The 19,892-nt window shown below is 41.6% G+C and overlaps 1 protein-coding gene across 1 annotated transcript; it reads left to right on the top strand.

The window, feature by feature from the left end:
• Nucleotides 1-562: 562 nt before the first annotated feature.
• grapa (GRB2 related adaptor protein a) lies at nucleotides 563-18,455 on the top strand. Its single transcript, XM_058050092.1, has 5 exons — nucleotides 563-840; nucleotides 4,680-4,777; nucleotides 6,105-6,224; nucleotides 11,002-11,170; nucleotides 16,578-18,455. The coding sequence occupies exons 1-5, from the start codon at nucleotides 763-765 to the stop codon at nucleotides 16,761-16,763; spliced, it is 651 nt and encodes a 216-aa protein (XP_057906075.1). The 5' UTR covers nucleotides 563-762; the 3' UTR covers nucleotides 16,764-18,455.
• Nucleotides 18,456-19,892: the final 1,437 nt, after the last annotated feature.

Genomic DNA, 19,892 nt, shown 5'->3' on the forward strand with positions numbered 1-19,892 from the left:
GAATCTAAAGTGCTAGGACATACGTAAGGCGGTGATTCAGGACTCATCATCAAACTATTAATTATTCAATTACTTGCACCGGGCGGCACGGTGGTCTAGGGGTTAGCGCGCAGACCTCACAGCTAGCAGACCAGGGTTCAATTCCACCCTCGGCCATCTCTGTGTGGAGTTTGCATGTTCTCCCCGTGCATGCGTGGGTTTTCTCCGGGTACTCCGGTTTCCTCCCACATTCCAAAAACATGCTAGGTTAATTAGCCACTCCAAATTGTCCATAGGTATGAATGTGAGTGTGAATGGTTGTTTGTCTATATGTGCCCTGTGATTGGCTGGCGACCAGTCCAGGGTGTACCCCGCCTTACGCCCGAAGACAGCTGGGATAGGCTCCAGCACCCCCCACGACCCTCGTGAGGAAAAAGCGGTAGAAAATGAATGAATGAATGAATTACTTGCACCCCCCTAAAAGTTTGTTTTCCACCACGATGAGACTAACGCTCGCACACAGGAAGTGCCTCCCACTCTCTCTCTCTCTCTCTCTCGCTCTCTCCGTTACTCATGGCAGTGTGTTGCCGAGCAGCAGCCAGTTGTGGTTTTCCTCTCTCTGAGCTCACACTCCTCTCATCATCTTCTTTCTATCTTCTACATCATCTTCTTCAACTTTCTCTTTTCAAATCCTCAACATTAGTGGACGTACCTGAGTGTGTGTTTGTGTGTGTGTATGCGTGTGTGTGTGAGTGTGTAAGTGTGCTTGGGGGGGGTTTCAGCATGGAAGCGGTGGCACTGTACACGTTCCGTGCCACTGAAGGTGATGAACTGAGTTTCAACAAAGGAGACCTACTGAAGGTAAGGCCCAAGCGGCGCCTTTCATACAGTACTTGCTTGCATGGGGGCTGGATGCTTGACCGGGGCACGGGTCCGGCATTTCTGTTAGAAAAGAGGACAAACGTCAGCGCGTTTGCTGCACAGCTGGGGGGTTATTGTGGCAGAAAATTGCTCCTCAAAGTCATGAGCTGTAAACGTCCCAACGCAGAGCGCTTCTTTGGAGACGCCGTGTTACCGACGTGCTTCCAGCTGCTCGGGGCGCCCACGTTTTGGAAGGGGACACGTGGCGACCCACGGAGACCACACATTGTATCGTGTGTATTGGTGTCAGTAAACCACTCACACGCCGCTTCATTAGGTATCACCCTACATTGGAACCACCCCCCCTTGTTCTCAAGCGCTGCCTGCCTCCATGAAGACAACGCAGGTGGTCCTCCGTTTAAGACGTTTATATGGTTACCGATGCGGTCCGTCAATTATTAACGATACAGCACGACAGGAAAGAGCCAGCAAGTTTTTAACTTTTGACCCATACATCCTGTCTCCCTGGTGGCGGTGCGTAAAAGAAAAGGAAAGTGAAAGTGACAAAAACGTAGACATTGTCAACAAGTCAAGTTCGGCTGCAAGACTCTAAACGACAAAGACCCGATCATGGAACATTTGATAGGATCTATTCAATGACAAAACAGCATAACACCCCCAAAGCCCGTCTCTCCCTCATTTGCAACACCCCTTTTAATGTGTGCATGACAAGCACAGGGAAAATGATCGTTTTAATGATTGTATTTCATCTTTTTATCACCTTCAACGCCCTTCAACGTCGTCTGGTGTGACTTGGAGTTCATTTCACTTACCGAAAAAAAACAGTCGCGGAGAAGAAGCAGCTGTCGTGTCGCTCACTTCCTCACGCTGGCTCGTGGTTTGCAGTAAATATATTTTCAAAAATACTTTCTACTGCTGATCACTGAACGGAAAAAGGGAGAAACAAACGTTATTTCCTGATGAAAGGTGGGAGTCGAACCTTTCTTTTGGTATGGACCGTGTCTCCAGAGCTGAAGAACACAATGTCCAATGTCCAAATCATCCAAAATGGCGGGTAATGGCGGCTTGTAAACAACGGCTGGGATTGAACGAGGTCATAAGGAATACTAGCTCACGGAAATTTGCTTCTAACGATCGGGTCCAGAACCAATTAACTGTGAAGAACAGGAATGGGACCCCTATTTAGCTCTATGAAAACCATGATTGTATATCCAAATATTAAATTGGTCACTCTAAATATTATTTATATTATATATTATAATATGTGAAGAAAAAACTATGTTATATTGCATGTCATTAGTACTTCCTGAGTGGGCACGCTGGCGTGGTCCCGCCAACAAAATGCTAGCAGCATTATGATTATGCCATATCATTTCATATCTACACCGCTATTAAGGTATGCTGGAGCCTATCCCAGCTGGTGCACCCTGGACTGGTGTCCCACCGTGTAATAATAATAATAATAATAATAATAATAATAATGCCTGTGTATTCCACATTACAGTTAAAGGGGAGATATAATACTAACATTAGAGCGACTGTTATCCATCAAATATTTTTTGTCAGGGTAATTATTATGTAATCACATGATGAGAGCGCTATCACGCTGAGAAGTGGCCGTCTGAGGATGACCACAACTACGATGGTTCCCACGCCGCTGCCTTAGATCAACGCTTTGTTTCAGACTCGGCTCAAATGATCCAAATTGTTATTCCACATTTATGTTTTATATTTGTTATTAATTTAGCTTTTATTTATGTCGCTAGGCTGCTACACCTGCTGCCACTGTCCTTTGTTGTCCTTGTACTATGTCCAAGTGGGTTTTGCAGCCGAGTCCGAGTCCTGGTGAGCAGTGTGGCGATGCATTAGTCAGGTAGCCGTGGAGTGGAGTCGCATTTAAAAATAGCTATCTTCAGGAGAAAACAGCCAAGTCGGACACAAAGGTCCACGTTGCTCCAAACGTGTGGTAGATCTCTGGCAGCAGGTCCAATGAAATCCCTGCTGGAGATGATCGTTTGCTTCCATCAGTGTAAAAAACAAATGCGGCTATTATTAACTGACCCAGTTTTCCGACACCTAAAATAATCTTATCTTTGAATAATTTCCATATGATCTTGGAAGACCGAGTCCGGGGTCGTTTATTTTGGGCTGAAACGATCGGCAAGTAGAGATGCTCAATACCGACGTGTATACTTCAGTCCAGTCACCCATATTAATAATAAAGTACTACATGATCAGTACACTGTTTTCCTAATGTATTTTTGTAATGGTAAAACATCCTTGCTAGCAGTCGTTAGCTTGCTAATACAAGGAAACAGGAACAGGATGTCAGCTCCATCGCCTGTCTATGATGTCATCGACGGCGGACGCTGTAGTTCTTCGCTAACTAACGCAGTTACGCCAAAAAGGACATTTTGACGTGCATAAACGTGTACCGTCACTGAAGACCTGATTGTTGCCAAAGACACAATATGGCAGTGAGATGAAGACGGATACCACCTTCTTGTTTTGCCATGAGTTATTTTGTGTGTTTTAAAGTGTTGTTCACCTAAATTGTAGCTTCTGTCAAGGGGGGGGGGTGTTTGCTGTTGGGTCCAAAGCAGACCAGAAGCGAGGGAATATTTGGGAATAAGGACCGCCGCCATTGCATCAAAATTTCATGCATGAAGACGAATCGATACGACCTGAGCGGACAGCTTCTAGAGGAAGTATCTGAATATTCATGCTGAAAGGGTGGTGGGGGGGTCGGGGGTGGGGGGGTGATGATCTCCTGCTAGTTGAGGAACTGAGACGATGAAGGGAAGGTTCACATGCCCAGACACCCACACCAGGGTTTTTCCAGTCAGGTGATAAGCAAGTGGAGGTCTTGTTTTGGAGACATTGTGGATAATCAGTGGATGATTTTGGCCAATATTTGTCAATAATCATATTTTAACATGATAATGCAGATACAAAGGAAGCCCCCGGCTGTGATATGTTTACATACGTTTGCTTTTTAAGTGGAAAAAGTCTGTGCTAATAATACGCTATACACTCTAATCCACGGGTGGGTAAACTTTTTGACTTGCGGGCCGCATTGATATAACAAAATTTCCGGGGGGGGGCAGACTATATATTTTACACGTAACAGTCCACCTGGTATTATTGTATCTGTAAAATTGTCATGCAATTTGCTATTATTTTTTATTATTTTATATTTATATTTAAATATTTTAAAAATAATAAAATATTATAATAATTAAAATAAAATTATAATAATTATTATTATATTATTATTATGTAAAATATGCAAATATAACAATATTATTATATATAATTAATATAATAATTAGCATTAATATAATAAATATAATAATAGTTATAATAATAATATAATAATTATTATTTTAATTTTTATTATTGTTATGTGCTTGTGTCTCCTTTTTCAGGAGCACTTTGTAAACAACAGACCATGTCAAACAACAAAATTGATACAACCACCAAAGGTTGGCTCAGGCCATGATGCCAGGTTGTATGTTGACTTTAAATTAAATACTTTTGAAAGATTGGGCGGGCCGTATTCAAACACTTGGCGGGCCGGATGTGGCCCCCGGGCCGTAGTTTGCCCACCCCTGCTCCAATCCATTCATTGAGGATATACGATAGCAAGGATCTTATCGCAAACACGACCGCCGTGTCGTCAGATAGCAACATACCAGCTGACGCTGAAACCGATGTGAAGGCCAACGCCACTAATTGTGCTAACGAAGTCTACGAGAAGTCGGATCGTCTCATAGATGACGTGAGGACGGGCCCGTACTTCATCTGTGTCTCTCTAGATCACCAACATGGAGGATGATCCCAACTGGTACACAGCTGAGCTCCACAACAGAAAAGGCTTTGTGCCCAAAAACTACATCAACCTGCGGCCACATGCGTGAGTACACACAAGTACACACACGTACACGTACACACACGCACACAATGCATCAGTAAAGCGGCTAAAGAGATTTCACACATCCAGCAGTCGTCTATCTCAACAGCTCATCATTGTGTGTGCGTGCAGCTCCAGGCATCTTCTGCTCTGGTTTCGACATCTGCACCCCAGCAGCCTCGTCCTACTCGTTGACTCGCTGCCTTACGTAAGCGCTAGCGGCCATGTTGCTGGTAGACGCTGCCGCTCCATCACTTGGTGGTGCAGCAGCTGGGCTCCCGTGTTTAGCACGGCCAGATGCTAATCTGGCTAATGTGACCACGCTACGGCCGCTCCGTCATGTTGAAGAACATCCCTGGGGGGGGTTGGGAGAAGGCCCACCCGGTCGTGATGTCAGCTTTGCTTTATCAAATGTAGTCGCAAGAGGTAGTCGGGGAGGACTTAGGTTAGGCAGAGGGTGTCCAAACTGGGGGGCACGTTGGTGTTTTGTAACGCAACACATTTTGTGATATCAATAAAAGCATATTGTGACTATGAATTTCAGCTTTATTGCTAAATAATCTTCATAAATGTTCTTTTCGTGATATGACTTCATCTCCATAATATTTGGAATTTATTCCCATAATATTTCAGATTTCGCCCAACCTCTTTTAGTTATGTGTTTTTCCTCATAATATGATGACATATTTTTTCTTTCATATTTCAACTCTATGCTACTAAAATGACATTATTTTCTCCTATAATATTAGGAATTTATTCTGGTAAAATGAATTTTATTCATGATTATAACTTTTCTTCTTGGAAATTTTCTTCCCACAATTATGACTTTATTATTATTATTATTATTATTAATTATTATTATTACTTTATTATTATTTTGACTTTATTCTCGTAAGATAATGTTTAGTGCAAACCTATTTTTTTTCCAAAACTTATTTTAGCTTAGCCTTTTATTTTAGCCTAGCTTTTAAAAAAATAATTTTTCAAAAAATTTCTGATACTAAAATGTTATTTGACAACTTTTTCCTCATTAGATTACTGCTGATTTTTCAGTTATTGCTGTTTTTATTTGTAATTATTATTCTTGTTAAATGATATTTTGAGAAGGTGCCACGGGCCAATTAAAATAAACAAAACAGCTGTGTGCCTCAAATGGCCCCCAGCCACCCTTTGGCCAACCTCGCCCGGTGTTAGGATGTTAGGGTCGGGTTTTGAAACGAGCACATCCTTCCTCGTCACGGCTCCAACAACCTCGCCAATAAGCATCCATTCTTTGAATCTTCAATGATCCTCATGTTCTCCTCTATCTGTTCTCCTCCAAACCCTCCAGGTGGTTTGCTGGTCGTATTTCTCGCGGCGTGTCGGAGAGTCGACTGAGACACAGGGAATGTGGAGCGTTCCTGGTCCGAGAGAGTGAGAGCGCTCCTGGGGAGTTTTCCATGTCGGTCAGGTAAGGAGGATCTTCATATGACTTTGGGCTGAAGATGGGCTGAAGATGGACCAATTGTCTTCATTCTCCAACGTACGCTCACCAATCACCAGTAAAGATCTTTTTGGTTTGTGGGACCTCCAGAAGGCTCCCAGACGCCTTAGCGTCAGTCGGGACACGACTCGCTGAACGTGACCTCGCATATCGCTGACTCGGGGTCCTGCAGGCTGCTTGGCTTTGCGAGTCCCTGTCATCAGTCATCACGAGTGTCTGTTGGGGTGGCGGAGGGGGGGGGGGGGGGGGGGGGGGGGCGTCTCTTCAGGCGATGCTTATGTTGCAGCTACATAAGCTTGGCTGGGTTTCAAGTAGCGCATGATGAATGAAGCCTTCCATGAATGTCAGCAGCCGGGGGGGGGGGGGCAATTTCACTGTCATTGACTCTTGATAACCCGCCAATAAAAGTTGGACAATTGCTTTTATCGTTTCTACCGCCGAACCTTTTAATCGTAGTACTACTTGATACAGCGTGTACTATGGGGACTACAATGTGACATTTGTAGTGTGGGCTCATAAATACACTGAATAGGAGAGCCGGAAGTCGCTGCGTCTGAGCGTGCTGCCATCTTGGAAAAAAACATAAAAAATAAAATAAAATAAAATAAAATAAAATAAAATAAAATAAAATAAAATAAAATAAAATAAAATAAAATAAAATAAAATAAAATAAAATAAAATAAAATAAAATAAAATAAAATTAAATTAAATTAAATTAAATAAAATAAAATTAAATTAAATTAAATTAAATTAAATTAAAAATTAATTCTACTATATGTAAAATGACAATAAAGGGCATTCTGTGGGTTCATAAATAAAAGCCGTACAAGACCCAACTGCGACGAGCGACACATCGCTACCGATTAGGAAACACAAGGTGAGATCGGAGGACACGCTCGGCTGAACGAGAAAGGAAGTGAGAGCAGATTGAGGGAGGAAGTGGAAGGAAAGACGAGCAGAGTGACCTTCATGCATCTTGAATTATGCTGGCGTCGGGTAAAAGTTGCAAAAATAACTTGGTTGTCCGTCTCGCCGTCTTCTATCTCCTCATCGCCCATCGACGCTGACGGTGACGGTGACGGTACCGCCGACTATCCTTCCTATCCTTCCTATCCTTCCTATCCTTCCTATCCTTCCTATCCTTCCTATCCTTCCTATCCTTCCTATCCTTCCTATCCTTCCTATCTTTCCTCTCTACAGCCAACAACGGCATGGTCTCCTCAGCGCTCTGGGCCTTAATTAGACTGGATCGAGAAAACAGATGAGTGCAAGTGTGTGTGTGCGTGTGTGTTGATAGGCCCGAGTGTGTCAGCTGACCTGCGGGCTGGTCGTAATGACGACTGATCCGTAATGACGGTTAACGCCTCTTAATACGATGGAAAGTGCTAGCAGGAAATGACTCTATTATACCACGTAGGAAGAGTTCATGGAGTGATTCTTTGTTTGTTTTTTTACCCCCCCCCCCTCGTTGGTATGCAAAACACGCCCCTTTGATTCTTTGATGCCGTGGAAGCGCTAGCCGTCTAGCAATATGTGTAGTATTGCATTTGGAGTTGGCATCACACAAACAATGGTTTCCAATATTCCAGTGGCTTTCTGATAGCTGACATCCTAAGACAGGAAATAAAGGGGAGCCAAAGTGTGGCCCGGGGGCCATTTGTGGCCGTAGCACATATGGAATAATATTTCAGTTCTATTGGATGGGAGAATATGGAATAATATTTCAGTTCTACTGGATGATGGAATAATATTTCAATTCTACTGGATGATGGAATATGGAATAATATTTCAATTCTACTGGGTGGTGGAATATGGAATAATATTTCAGGTCTACTGGATGATGGAATATGGAATAATATTTCAGTTCTACTGGATAATGGAATATGGAATAATATTTCAGTTCTATTGGATGATGGAATATGGAATAATATTTCAGTTCTATTGGATGGGAGAATATGGAATAATATTTCAGTTCTACTGGATGATGGAATATGGAATAATATTTCAGGTCTACTGGATGATGGAATATGGAATAATATTTCAGTTCTACTGGATGATGGAATATGGAATAATATTTCAGTTCTATTGGATGGTGGAATATGGAATAATATTTCAGTTCTACTGGATGATGGAATATGGAATAATATTTCAGTTCTACTGGATGATGGAATATGGAATAATATTTCAATTCTACTGGATGATGGAATATGGAATAATATTTCAGTTCTATTGGATGGGAGAATATGGAATAATACTTCAATTCTACTGGATGGTGGAATATGGAATAATATTTCAGTTCTACTGGATGATGGAATATGGAATAATATTTCAATTCTACTTGATGGTGGAATATGGAATAATATTTCAGTTCTACTGGATGATGGAAAATGGAATAATATTTCAGTTCTACTGGATGATGGAAAATGGAATAATATTTCAGTTCTACTGGATGATGGAATATGGAATAATATTTCAATTCTACTTGATGGTGGAATATGGAATAATATTTCAGTTCTATTGGATGGGAGAATATGGAATAATATTTCAGTTCTACTGGATGATGGAATAATATTTCAATTCTACTGGATGGTGGAATATGGAATAATATTTCAATTCTACTGGATGGTGGAATATGGAATAATATTCCTTTCCCGTCTACAGCATCGGTACATAAAAACTGCTCTTTCGCTACACCACTTGATGGCCACGCCCATACCAAGCCCCGCCATTAGGGGGCAGCAGAGGGCGGCAGACGTCAGCCGGGCCATAATGGTTTCTTCCATACTGGAGTTGCTCTTCTGGTTCTACCGTCTTCTTCTTCTACAGTGATGCCGACTCTACACAAGCAGCATTTGGGCCATTGGGTGTAGTAGTGGAGGAAGGGGTGATGCTGAACGGGGGAGGGAGTCAAACGGGGCCAAGCAGGGCCAAGCGGGGCCAAGCGGGGCCAAGCGGAGGCCTGCTGTAGCTGAATGCCATCCCGTCACCGGGGAGTGGCTTCTGCTGGTTGACGAAGCTTCACGTCTGAGTAGAGAAGGAACTGAGCTTGAAACAAAGCGACCATCAGGACTTTGCGGTCCCGTCAGACCTGCGACCTCAGACTTCACACGCCAGCGTTTGCTCACGCGTGACAAATGTCTCTACTCTCCGAGGAAGCGTTACCTCTCCTCCAAAACAGATTTCTTTGAGGGGTTATCCAATGAACATCACGTTCTCACGTTCTCCCGTTCTCCTTCTCTGCCAACGGTTGGAGAAATACGGGGGTGTCGTGTCCACTTCCGCGGTACGTTACATGCGCTTACATAACCGTGACGATCCTGGTGAGATCTTCACATTTCTAAAGATAAACCGCCAAGTTACTTAGCAACTGCCACCCAGCTGGACAGGAAGCAGGTAGGAAGCCCTGCAACATGCGGCTCTGGAGATTTACGCCACGTGTTGAAGAACGATTGGGACCGTGCACATGAAGAAAAACCCTGATCGATAAAATAGCAGCGCCAAGTCAAGTCGCTATGGACTGGAGATGCCTGCTGGTTGTTGACGTACAGTCAACGCTACGCGAGACGCCAGCTTTTAACGGCTGATGGAACCTCATCACGATGTCGTTACCAGTCTGTTATTCCATCATCCTTTGTGGATTTCCGTACGGAATGACTTAGGAATTAGTTAGGGTGTCAGTTGGTCAGACATACAAAGATACAAAATTACAAATGAAAACAATAAAAAAATCATCATCAATAATAATCCAAGCATGGTTATGTTTTATGAACAAACGTGTACTAATAATGTACTAATGTTCTAATAATGTACCAATCATGTTCTAATAATATACTAATAATGTTCTAATAACATACCAATAATGTACTAATAATGTTCTAATAATGTACCAATAATGTTTTAATAATGTACCAATAATGCACTAATAATGTTCTAATAATGTACCAATAATGTACCAATAATGTACCAATAATGTACTAATAATGTACCAATAATGTATTAATAATGCACCAATAATGTACCAATAATGTACTAATAATGTTCTAATAATGTTTTAATAATGTACCAATAATGCACTAATAACGTTCTAATAATGTACCAAGAATGTTCGAATAATGTACCAAGAATGTACCAATAATGTTTTAATAATGTACCAATAATGCACTAATAATGTTCTAATAATGTACCAAGAATGTTCGAATAATGTACCAAGAATGTACCAATAATGTACTAATAATGTACCAATAATGTACCAATAATGTACTAATAATGTACCAAGAATGTTCGAATAATGTACCAATAATGTACTAATAATGTACCAATGTACCAATAATGTACCAATAATGTACCAATAATGTACCAATAATGTTCTAATATTGTACCAATAATGTACTAATAATGTTGTAATGTACCAATAATGTACTAATAATGTACCAATAATGTACCAATAATGTACCAATAATGTACCAATAATGTACCAATAATGTACTAACAATGTACCAATAATGTACCAATAATGTACCAATAATGTACTAACAATGTACCAATAATGTACCAATAATGTACCAATAATGTACCAATAATGTACCAATAATGTACTAACAATGTACCAATAATGTACCAATAATGTACCAATAATGTACCAATAACGTTCTAACCTTGTCCATCATCAGCGCCTACCTGCTTTGACTAAAATGTGGTCCTGAAAGGAAGACCAGTCCCCAATCTGTGGTGTGTTGTGTTCCAGTTACGGGGACCACGTCCAGCACTTCAAGGTTCTGCAGGATCGCTGCAGTCAGTACTACGTGTGGGACGAGCTCTTCTCCTCCCTGAACGAGCTGGTGGAGTTCTACCATAGCAACAGCATCGCCAAGGAGAGGACCGTCTTTCTGCGAGACCCAGAACACTTTGCAAGAGTGAGCACATGACCCCCCCCCCCAGCCCCCCGTCGCCTCCCCTTTTTTATATTCATATAGAATAAACCAATCATGTTGAGTTTTCATCATTGTGTTACTATATGTTCTATATGTTCTATTCGTCCTATATGTTCTACATATATGTTCCATATGTTCCATATGTTCCATGTCCTTCTGTCCTTCCATGGAAGTTCATTCGGGTAGAATTAGGTGTCAGGTCAGACCACTAAAACTTCCTCCTATTCTCCTGTGAAGGCTGGCATCAAGCAGGTCCAAACCCATTTTTCAGCTTTCGGGTTTCAGGGTCTGCAACGTTGGATCAGCTGATGATCAGCTGATGATCAGCTGATGATCAGCTGATGATCAGCTGATGATCAGCTGATGATCAGCTGATGATCAGCTGATGATCAGCTGATGATCAGCTGATGATCAGCTCTACTTCTGACCTCCTAAAGATCCTCCCCATAAGTGGCCCCATTTCAAATAAAACATGTCTCCCTTTCATTTTCCCACGGCGATGCCCTCACGAGAGATGGTGCGGTCCAATCATCATTCAGACATGTCAAACGTTCCAGGGCGTGGCGGGGAAGCCACGCTAGCCATTCACCAGGAAGCGCTTCCTTCGGCGTAACCTCAGACATGACGGCATGTTGATTGAGGTTAATAAAGTTAATGGCCGTAATGGGAATGGTTATCACGCCACCCGTACGGAATGTTTGTGTCATTCATCTGGGAGCGCAACTTGCTGGCTGGATTACGGCTTCATTTAGCCGGGATTACAGTGCTAGCCACTTTAGCTAATACTTAGAAAGGAACCGTGGTTGGTAGCTAGGGTAGGCTTAGGTGGAACCGAATTTTTAAATTCAATGTATTACTAATTTTAATTGATCCCATTAAAACCATTCTTAAATTCATCTAAATATATAAGAATTTGTCTTTTTAAAGAAAAAAAACCTCATTCCTAAACAATCCAAAAATGACGTCTTATATTGTAAACAGTAGAACCTTGGTTAGCCCTGTTGGCCTGTTTTTCGGGCAATGTTGAAATTTTACTCAAAATGTTCCCTCTGTGTTTATTTTCCTGTTAGCATACAATATGGTGCATATCTGCTTATGTAATTCATGGATTTTATCACAAAATGTCTGTGTTAGCCAAGGCTAACCAAGCTAACCAAGGCGCCACTGTATAAAGTATTCCATAAAAATACATATTGTATTTTGTATTGTACTTTTTGGCCTTTAACAGACTCATAATATCTGGACTGCAGAAAGTATTTCACGGGTCAGCGGCTCCGCAGGTTCAATTCCTTGGAAACAGTATTGATTTCGAGTTTGGGGTAAAGGCGTACTACGTAGTTCGGTTGCTGTCATGTAGAATCCTTTTTTAGAGCAGACGGCGCCATATTTGTTTAGATGGCAGCCATACACGGCTGGGCGGGGTGGAGTTTGAACGCCGCTCATACGTACAACTATCCGGATTGACGGGTTGGGTCGCTGCGGTGGTGTCCTGTCAATCATCCAGACAAGGAAGCAGCCTTGTTGACCCAACTTCGATGCTTCAGAAAAATGATACTACCATGCTAACTATACTATGCTAACTGCTCAAGTTGGAGGAAATCTGACCAGCGTCAAGCATCTTCAATTTGCTCGTCTTTTTTTAGTATGTGGCTCATCGTGCCTCATTTGGTGGCGGGATGATATTTCAATATTCATGGAATCATATGGTACTCTCACAGTAGCCATAATCTGTAGTGGTTGACCATCGGACTTATTCAATATTCTGCTTTTTCTGCAACACAATAATTCAATGCGTTGAGCATAGCGGATGTTTTTTGCTATGGAATACTTACCGTAATACGCCTTTGCCTTGGAGACTATGTGTCTGTAAGTAATGTGCAACTGTAATTACACGATACCAGTCGCGTTGTTTAATCAGGACACCAAAGATGTCCACTTTGGGGATGTAGCTGCTGCGTTAGCCACTAGCTGACTTGGCGACAAACGGCACAACACGGCACATCTTGAAATAAGCATTCCCAAAGACTTCCCACTAAGACACCGGTCTACGAAGCGTGCCCATATTCCACAGCACTTACAGGAAGTAGGTCCACGTGTATTTCCTGTGATTCCAATGACTGCGTGTTGTTGCTTTAGATCAGATGTTGACTTGAACTGTAACGACGTAGCCTCTTACATAATAACCAGTTGGGCAGCTTTCAATTAGATCATTTACTTCCTAGTGTCTGCGTGGCATCCGCCCAACGTCCACGTGAGATTGAACCTTCAGGAACCAAAGCGTGTGGCGGCAGCTTTGTCTTAAATTATGGGTCAGCTTGGTAACCTAAGTCTGGTCTGACAATACTTTTTGTGTCATGGTCTTTCCAAACCGATTCCACGTCAGCTCAGTAGAAGTCCCAAGATCACGTCTTAGTTCCTGGTGCCAGGATGAGAACTCACTTTTCTAACCGCTTTTACTCGAAGATCAGCAGAGAGAAAAAGTGGACTTTGTTCACTTGAAGGCAAAGGCAGTAGCACAGCAAAGCCAGGAGGCGCTGCGGTATTTTTAGAGTACAGATGTGTGATCTTATCTCGGCATCACACGCTTCTTTTGTACGTCACCGTAAATTCCATCTGTTTTGTGGTTTATTCCGCGCAGGCTGCTCAGCACCGATGAAAGCGATGTGCTGTCAAGTCAAGAACAAAGCCCGGGCACCTGATTTGAATTTTGAATTTAGACCAGCAAGACACATTCCCATCCAAAACTGCATAGAACAAGGGTGGGCAAACTACGGCCCGGGGGCCACATCCGGCCCGCCAAGTGTTTCAATATGGCCCGCCTGTTTTTTCCAAATATTTCATTTGAACTCAACATAAAACCTGGCATCGTGGCTTGGGCCAATTTTTTGATGGTTGAGGTAGCTGCTTTATCAATTTTGTTATTTGATGTGGTCTGTTAGAAAATGCTCTTGTAAAAAGGGACACAAGCACATAATAATAATAATAATAATGTTGTCAATAATGATAATAATACTACTATTAATATTGTTGTTAATAATATTAATATAATAATGGTAGTAATATTACAAAATACTCCTGGAAAAAGGGACACAAGCACATAATAATAATAATAATAATAATAATAATAATAATAATAATAATAATAATAATAATAATAATAATAATAATAATAATAATAATAATGTTGTCAATAATGATAATAATACTACTATTATATTAATATTGTTGTTAATAATATTAATATAATAATGGTAGTAATATTACAAAATACTCCTGGAAAAAGGAGCACAAGCACAATAATAGTAATACAAATAATGATAATACTACTATTATATTAATATTGTTGTTAATAATATTAATATAATAATGGTAGTAATATTATTATTATAACAAAATAATAATAATAATAATATAATAACATTACTATAACTAACAATAATAATAATTCTAATAAAAATAACAATAATAATAATAATAATAATAATACATTGAGAAACACACTTTACATCAAATAAATGATTTCAAAGTGCACATATAGCAGATTGCATGACACTTTTACATGTAAAATATGTGTAAAAATATAGGTGTAAAAATGGACTGTTACGTGTAAAATACTACATAATCCCCCCCGTCAATTTTGTTCAATTAATGCGGCCCGCGAGTCAAAAAGTTTGCCCACCCCTGGCATAGAATCATACACATGGATCTGTTCTGGATGTGCACGTGACCTGACGTCAAGATGAAACTGTCACTTTCTGCCATGACATCTGCTGCCAACCTCCTCGCCTCGCCGCGTCTCGCCGCGCCTCGCCTCCCATTTATTATTCAACACGGGATGCAGGACGAGGCATCAGCTCGCCAAATGTCCTGCAGAAATAGAAAACTCTCCCGTGTGTATTTTGCTCCGTTTGATGTATTTTTAAGAGTGGAATCGCCGCATATGTTAGTCAAACGGGAATGTCACCTGTCCCGTCAACAAACTTCATCGTGTGCAGCTTGTCCAAACGCGTTATGGCCGCCGTACGGACCGATGGGTTAGGGTTAGTCACCGTGAATGTTTACTTGAACGCATCACGTTTGTTCTGTGCTGCTGTCCTGGCAGGACTCCCCGTCCGTGCCGCCTTATGATATCACATGATCTGATGTTCTGATGATCGAGATGCTCACCGTTGTTCAATCGAGGACAAATAAAGAAGTTTCAAGGTCATTTGTAAGGAAATGTCACGGCCCCAGAGAAGCGCTGACATTTTATGCTTAGACTACATTGGATGCATGGAGTGACCCGCATCATCGCGTTGTTCACAGTACATTTGCAGCACTTTCACGTTTGTCACGCCGCGCCACAAAGGTAGCGTTTTCCTTTTTTTGTGATGACGTTCTTTCTTCGCTGACTGAATGTCATCATGTCATGTCATGTCATTCAGGAAGCTGTCATTGAGTGTATTTCAGCTTATTATTAGTATTACATCCCGACAGGTACATGTGGAGGATCGCACTAAAGTGATGACACTGGTGCCTTGGTTAACATCCGCCCTGGTTAAAGCGTTTTTTTGGTTAACATTCAAAATGTTTTTGAAAATGTTACCTTGGTTAGCGTTCGGCTGCTGGTTTAGCATCCAAAATATTGTCAGCTTTGTTTACTCAGCCATCTTGGATGTGATGCCACAATGCATTGTGGGTCGCGGGCACATTTTAGGTTTACGCATGTGCCGCTAGACAATACGCTATCGGTGCCGAGGACTACGTCACTTTTCATTGCTTTTGTAAAGTACCGTGGTTGTTATTATTTTTTAAATGGCCAATAATCATACTCCATATATATACGTATATATATATAATATGTACGTTGAGAGGTTCCTTTAAAAGTTAATCTTGTTAAAATACTTGGTTAGCATGCAAATGTTTCTATCGTCTTATGACATCCACTAAGACTAAGCCCGGTAAAAACGTCTTATCCGGTATGTTTAACATGCATAAATATGGAAAATAGAGTAAATAATATTTCAGTGTAAACAACCATAATTACAATGCAATGATGGGTTCATCCAGAGGATTCAGCTAAATCTCTAAACGGGGAAATAGCATCCATCCAAGCACATCTTCCTAGCAAAGGCTCTTGAAAAAAACTAAAAATATTTTATGGAGCAAAGACAAGAGAAGAAAAGATGTTTAGATGTTATTTCCTCAAAGTTCTATCTTGACTCATTCAATCCCAGACATTTAGGGTGATTTTGACTGACTTTTCAAGATCCAAATCCATGCCTATAGGTGTGTGGAGATAAGAAACTGCAGTTTTCGGAGTGTATAATTACTGACGTCTGCTTCTTTCTCCTTCGCGCCCCCTCCCCTCGCTTACTTCCTGCTCCATCTTTCTCGTGTTGTTTGGCAGCGTCCTCACCACGCCCACGCTCTCTTCGACTTCAACCCTCACCACCCGTCTCAGCTACGCTTCCTGCGGGGTGACGTCATCGAGCTCATTGACTGCTCCGACTCGCTGCGCTGGAGGGGCCGTTGCCATGGACACGTGGGCTACTTCCCGCCGGAGTACGTCCAGCCCGCTTACCACTGCCAGTGAACCCACACCCATCAGCGGGGCCCCGCCGCTCTTGGCTACCGACTCGTGTCTGGAACAGATGGCTGACATGCTGATTGGCTGATTGACGTGTGACGCAATCCTCGCAAACACGCTGTACTTCTTCTTCCTGTTTACCACTTCCTGAGAAAACCCCGACAGGCCCCTCCGTCCCGCATATTTACACGTGTAGAATATTCCAGGTGGAACAATACTTCCAAGCTTAAATCCCATCCACGGCAGACTAAGGAAAAGGATGATGCAACACACCCAACCTACAGATGAATCAGCCCACCCCCTCGTAAATGTGCCGTGCCAAGTCGACGCGCACAAATGTCATTGTGTGAATATTTGGAGCGGGCGCTCTTAAAATAGGCTGACACGGCAGATTCATCCTCATGGACTCCAATGTGGGATTCTGTGTGTGTTTAGGGTCCACTAATGACTATTTGGACGCTGCTGTGTGGAAGTGTGGAGTGGGATGACAACCCTTTACTGTGGGGACCCGCCACGGGGGCCACGGCCTGTTCTCGCACATATTTGGCAGGATTTTGTATGGAGAATTTGCAGCACGGCTTATCCACCATGGGTCCGGTGGCGCTAAAATCGCTTTAAAAAATAATATCATTCCTTGTATTTTCTATCTAAATACAGTGGAACCTTGGTTAGCGTACACCCCAACATTGAAAAGTTACACCAAAATGTTACACTCAACTTTAGTCATTTTATCACAGAATGTCCACATTAGCAGCCTAATAGCTTGCTAATACACGACTATGGAGTTCTATGCTAGCTAATGCCAAGGTCACAATCAGATGTACACATTTTTGGCCGTACAATTTTTGGCGTTCCCCAAATCGCTGTTGTTTCTGTTCATGGTGACCATGAAGAACTCGACACGTGCTAACGTGCTAACGTGCGCTCGTGCATCGAGTTCCAAATGCAAAGCATGAACATTTAAAGTTAGTGTTACCTTCACCGATTGCTGACAAAGACGCAATGTAGCAGCCAGATCCACACGGACGCCACCTTGGTGTTTTGCCATGAGTTACTTCTTGATGGAAACGCCGCCACTTGCCACTTTTTTGGCTCCATGCTGGGTTATTTTGCAGCTGGGATGAAAAGAAACACAAAACATACAATTCAGGAAATAACTAAATGATCTCGCTAGCACATTGTGTCTTTGGCAACGTCTACAGTGAAGGTGAAAGTAACCTTAAACATTCATTTATCATTTTCACTCATAATTTATAAGCATATATATTCATTTCAAATTGGTTTATGCATATTAATCTATGATTGTAGAAATACAAAATATATTTTGTGTGAACATTTATGGGCTTTATATTATTTCTTATGGGAAAACTTTGGTTAGAGTACATAGAGAAGGGATTAATGATGCTAACCAAGGTTCCACTGTCCTTGCAAGAACAAACTGCATTGTCTTTCAGCTAAAACACGGGAAAAAAAACTCCACTTTGCTGCACAAACACACAACAATTTTCAACTGTAAACCAGACATTAAAGTTAAGAATATTTAAATGTTTATTTGTATGTCAATTTCTAATTTCCATATAAGACGTAGAAGAGAATAGTGAAGGATACGATGGAGTGTATCAAGGTGTTTCTGTTGCAGTACTTAAAGAACTGTATTTACGAGTCATTTCAATAAAGTCAGCAATCTTTCTCTTTTCATTTGGGGTTTGGGGTTTTTCCAGTTAGCGCGTGAACCGGAAAAGGGCTGAAAGCAACCAGAAAGCAAGGCAGCACCCTCAGGTTGTGTGTGTGTTACCACACTATCGTCTTTAGGAATTATGCTAATTATACATCATCTGCTGACTTTTACTGACGTACTCAAACCACGAGACCAGACATCTCCTTAAAAAACCCGTTCAAGAGCGACATGCGGTTTGTAGCATTATTAGAGCCCTCCAGACATAATATAACAGCCCTACAGTCACCTTTGCCACACCCGATATAGAAGAGATAATAGAAAATAAGACTCACACGTTAGCTGGACTTGCTGTTCAGTACACTACTTCCTGCAGTGGCTATCATCTCATCGATATAATATTACTGACACCTAGCGACCAGTGTGGAATATCACCACAGATGCATTTTTCAATGCATTTTCTGAATGCCTTATATTTGCATTGTCATTCAGGTATACGGATATATTTTTTACTAATGATATACTGTATTATAACCATAAACCAGCAAAGAGTTACTACTTAATATATGTTCTAATATGTTCTTGAAAACCGCGATAGAGCGACGCGGCGCCATTATTGTCTAGAACAGGGGTCAGCAACCCCTGGCTCCAGAGCCGCATGTGGCTCTTCAGCCACTTTGTTGTGGCTCCCTTCACAACGCTCAAGTATTTTTTTTAAATACCCTAATGGGAAAAAATATGCATTTTTTAATGAGTTTTTTTTTTAATCTGACTTTCTGTGAGACCCTGAATGAATTGAAGTGAATGAGTTCTGACTCGTGATTGGATGAGCTCAAAGAGCTCACATGTGACGAGAAGCAACAATTTGGTGTAAAAATTTGGCGTTAAAACTGATTCAAACTTTCAAAAGTTTATAAGATATTGTTTTTAAATTATGTTTTGCGGCTCCTATCTGTTTTCCTTTAGTAAGCGTGTGGGTAAAATGGCTCTTTTGATAATAAAGGTTGCCGACCCCTGGTCTAGAAAATCTAACCTTGAGGCATTCTGACATACAGCCGCTTTGATAAAGCTAGCATGCGCTATTAGCTAACACGGCTACTTCTGAATTGCTGCACACCAGAGGGTAAACATTTGTCTAGACATGCACCGCTACTGTGTGTCTATCATTCTGACACCGGGTGGCACCGGTATTACCCCCCCCCAGTATGTACATAGGTAACCGAGACTACGTAACTAACATAAAAACAATAAAACACAGTGACGACACATTGTATGTTTGTGGAATAATAAGCAGGGGAAACAATCTATAAGAACACGGAAGATCATCCACAGGAGACGGTTGAAATGAAACCGCGGGGGGGGGTCCAAACACTTCCCAGCCTCTCATGCACCCCAGATTACAGAGTCGATGAACGTTACGGATTATCGTAACAAACACCTACGGCACAAGGTGCACGTTA

The sequence above is a fragment of the Doryrhamphus excisus genome, chromosome 15, assembly GCF_030265055.1.
Source record: "Doryrhamphus excisus isolate RoL2022-K1 chromosome 15, RoL_Dexc_1.0, whole genome shotgun sequence".
Lineage (NCBI taxonomy): Eukaryota > Metazoa > Chordata > Actinopteri > Syngnathiformes > Syngnathidae > Doryrhamphus > Doryrhamphus excisus.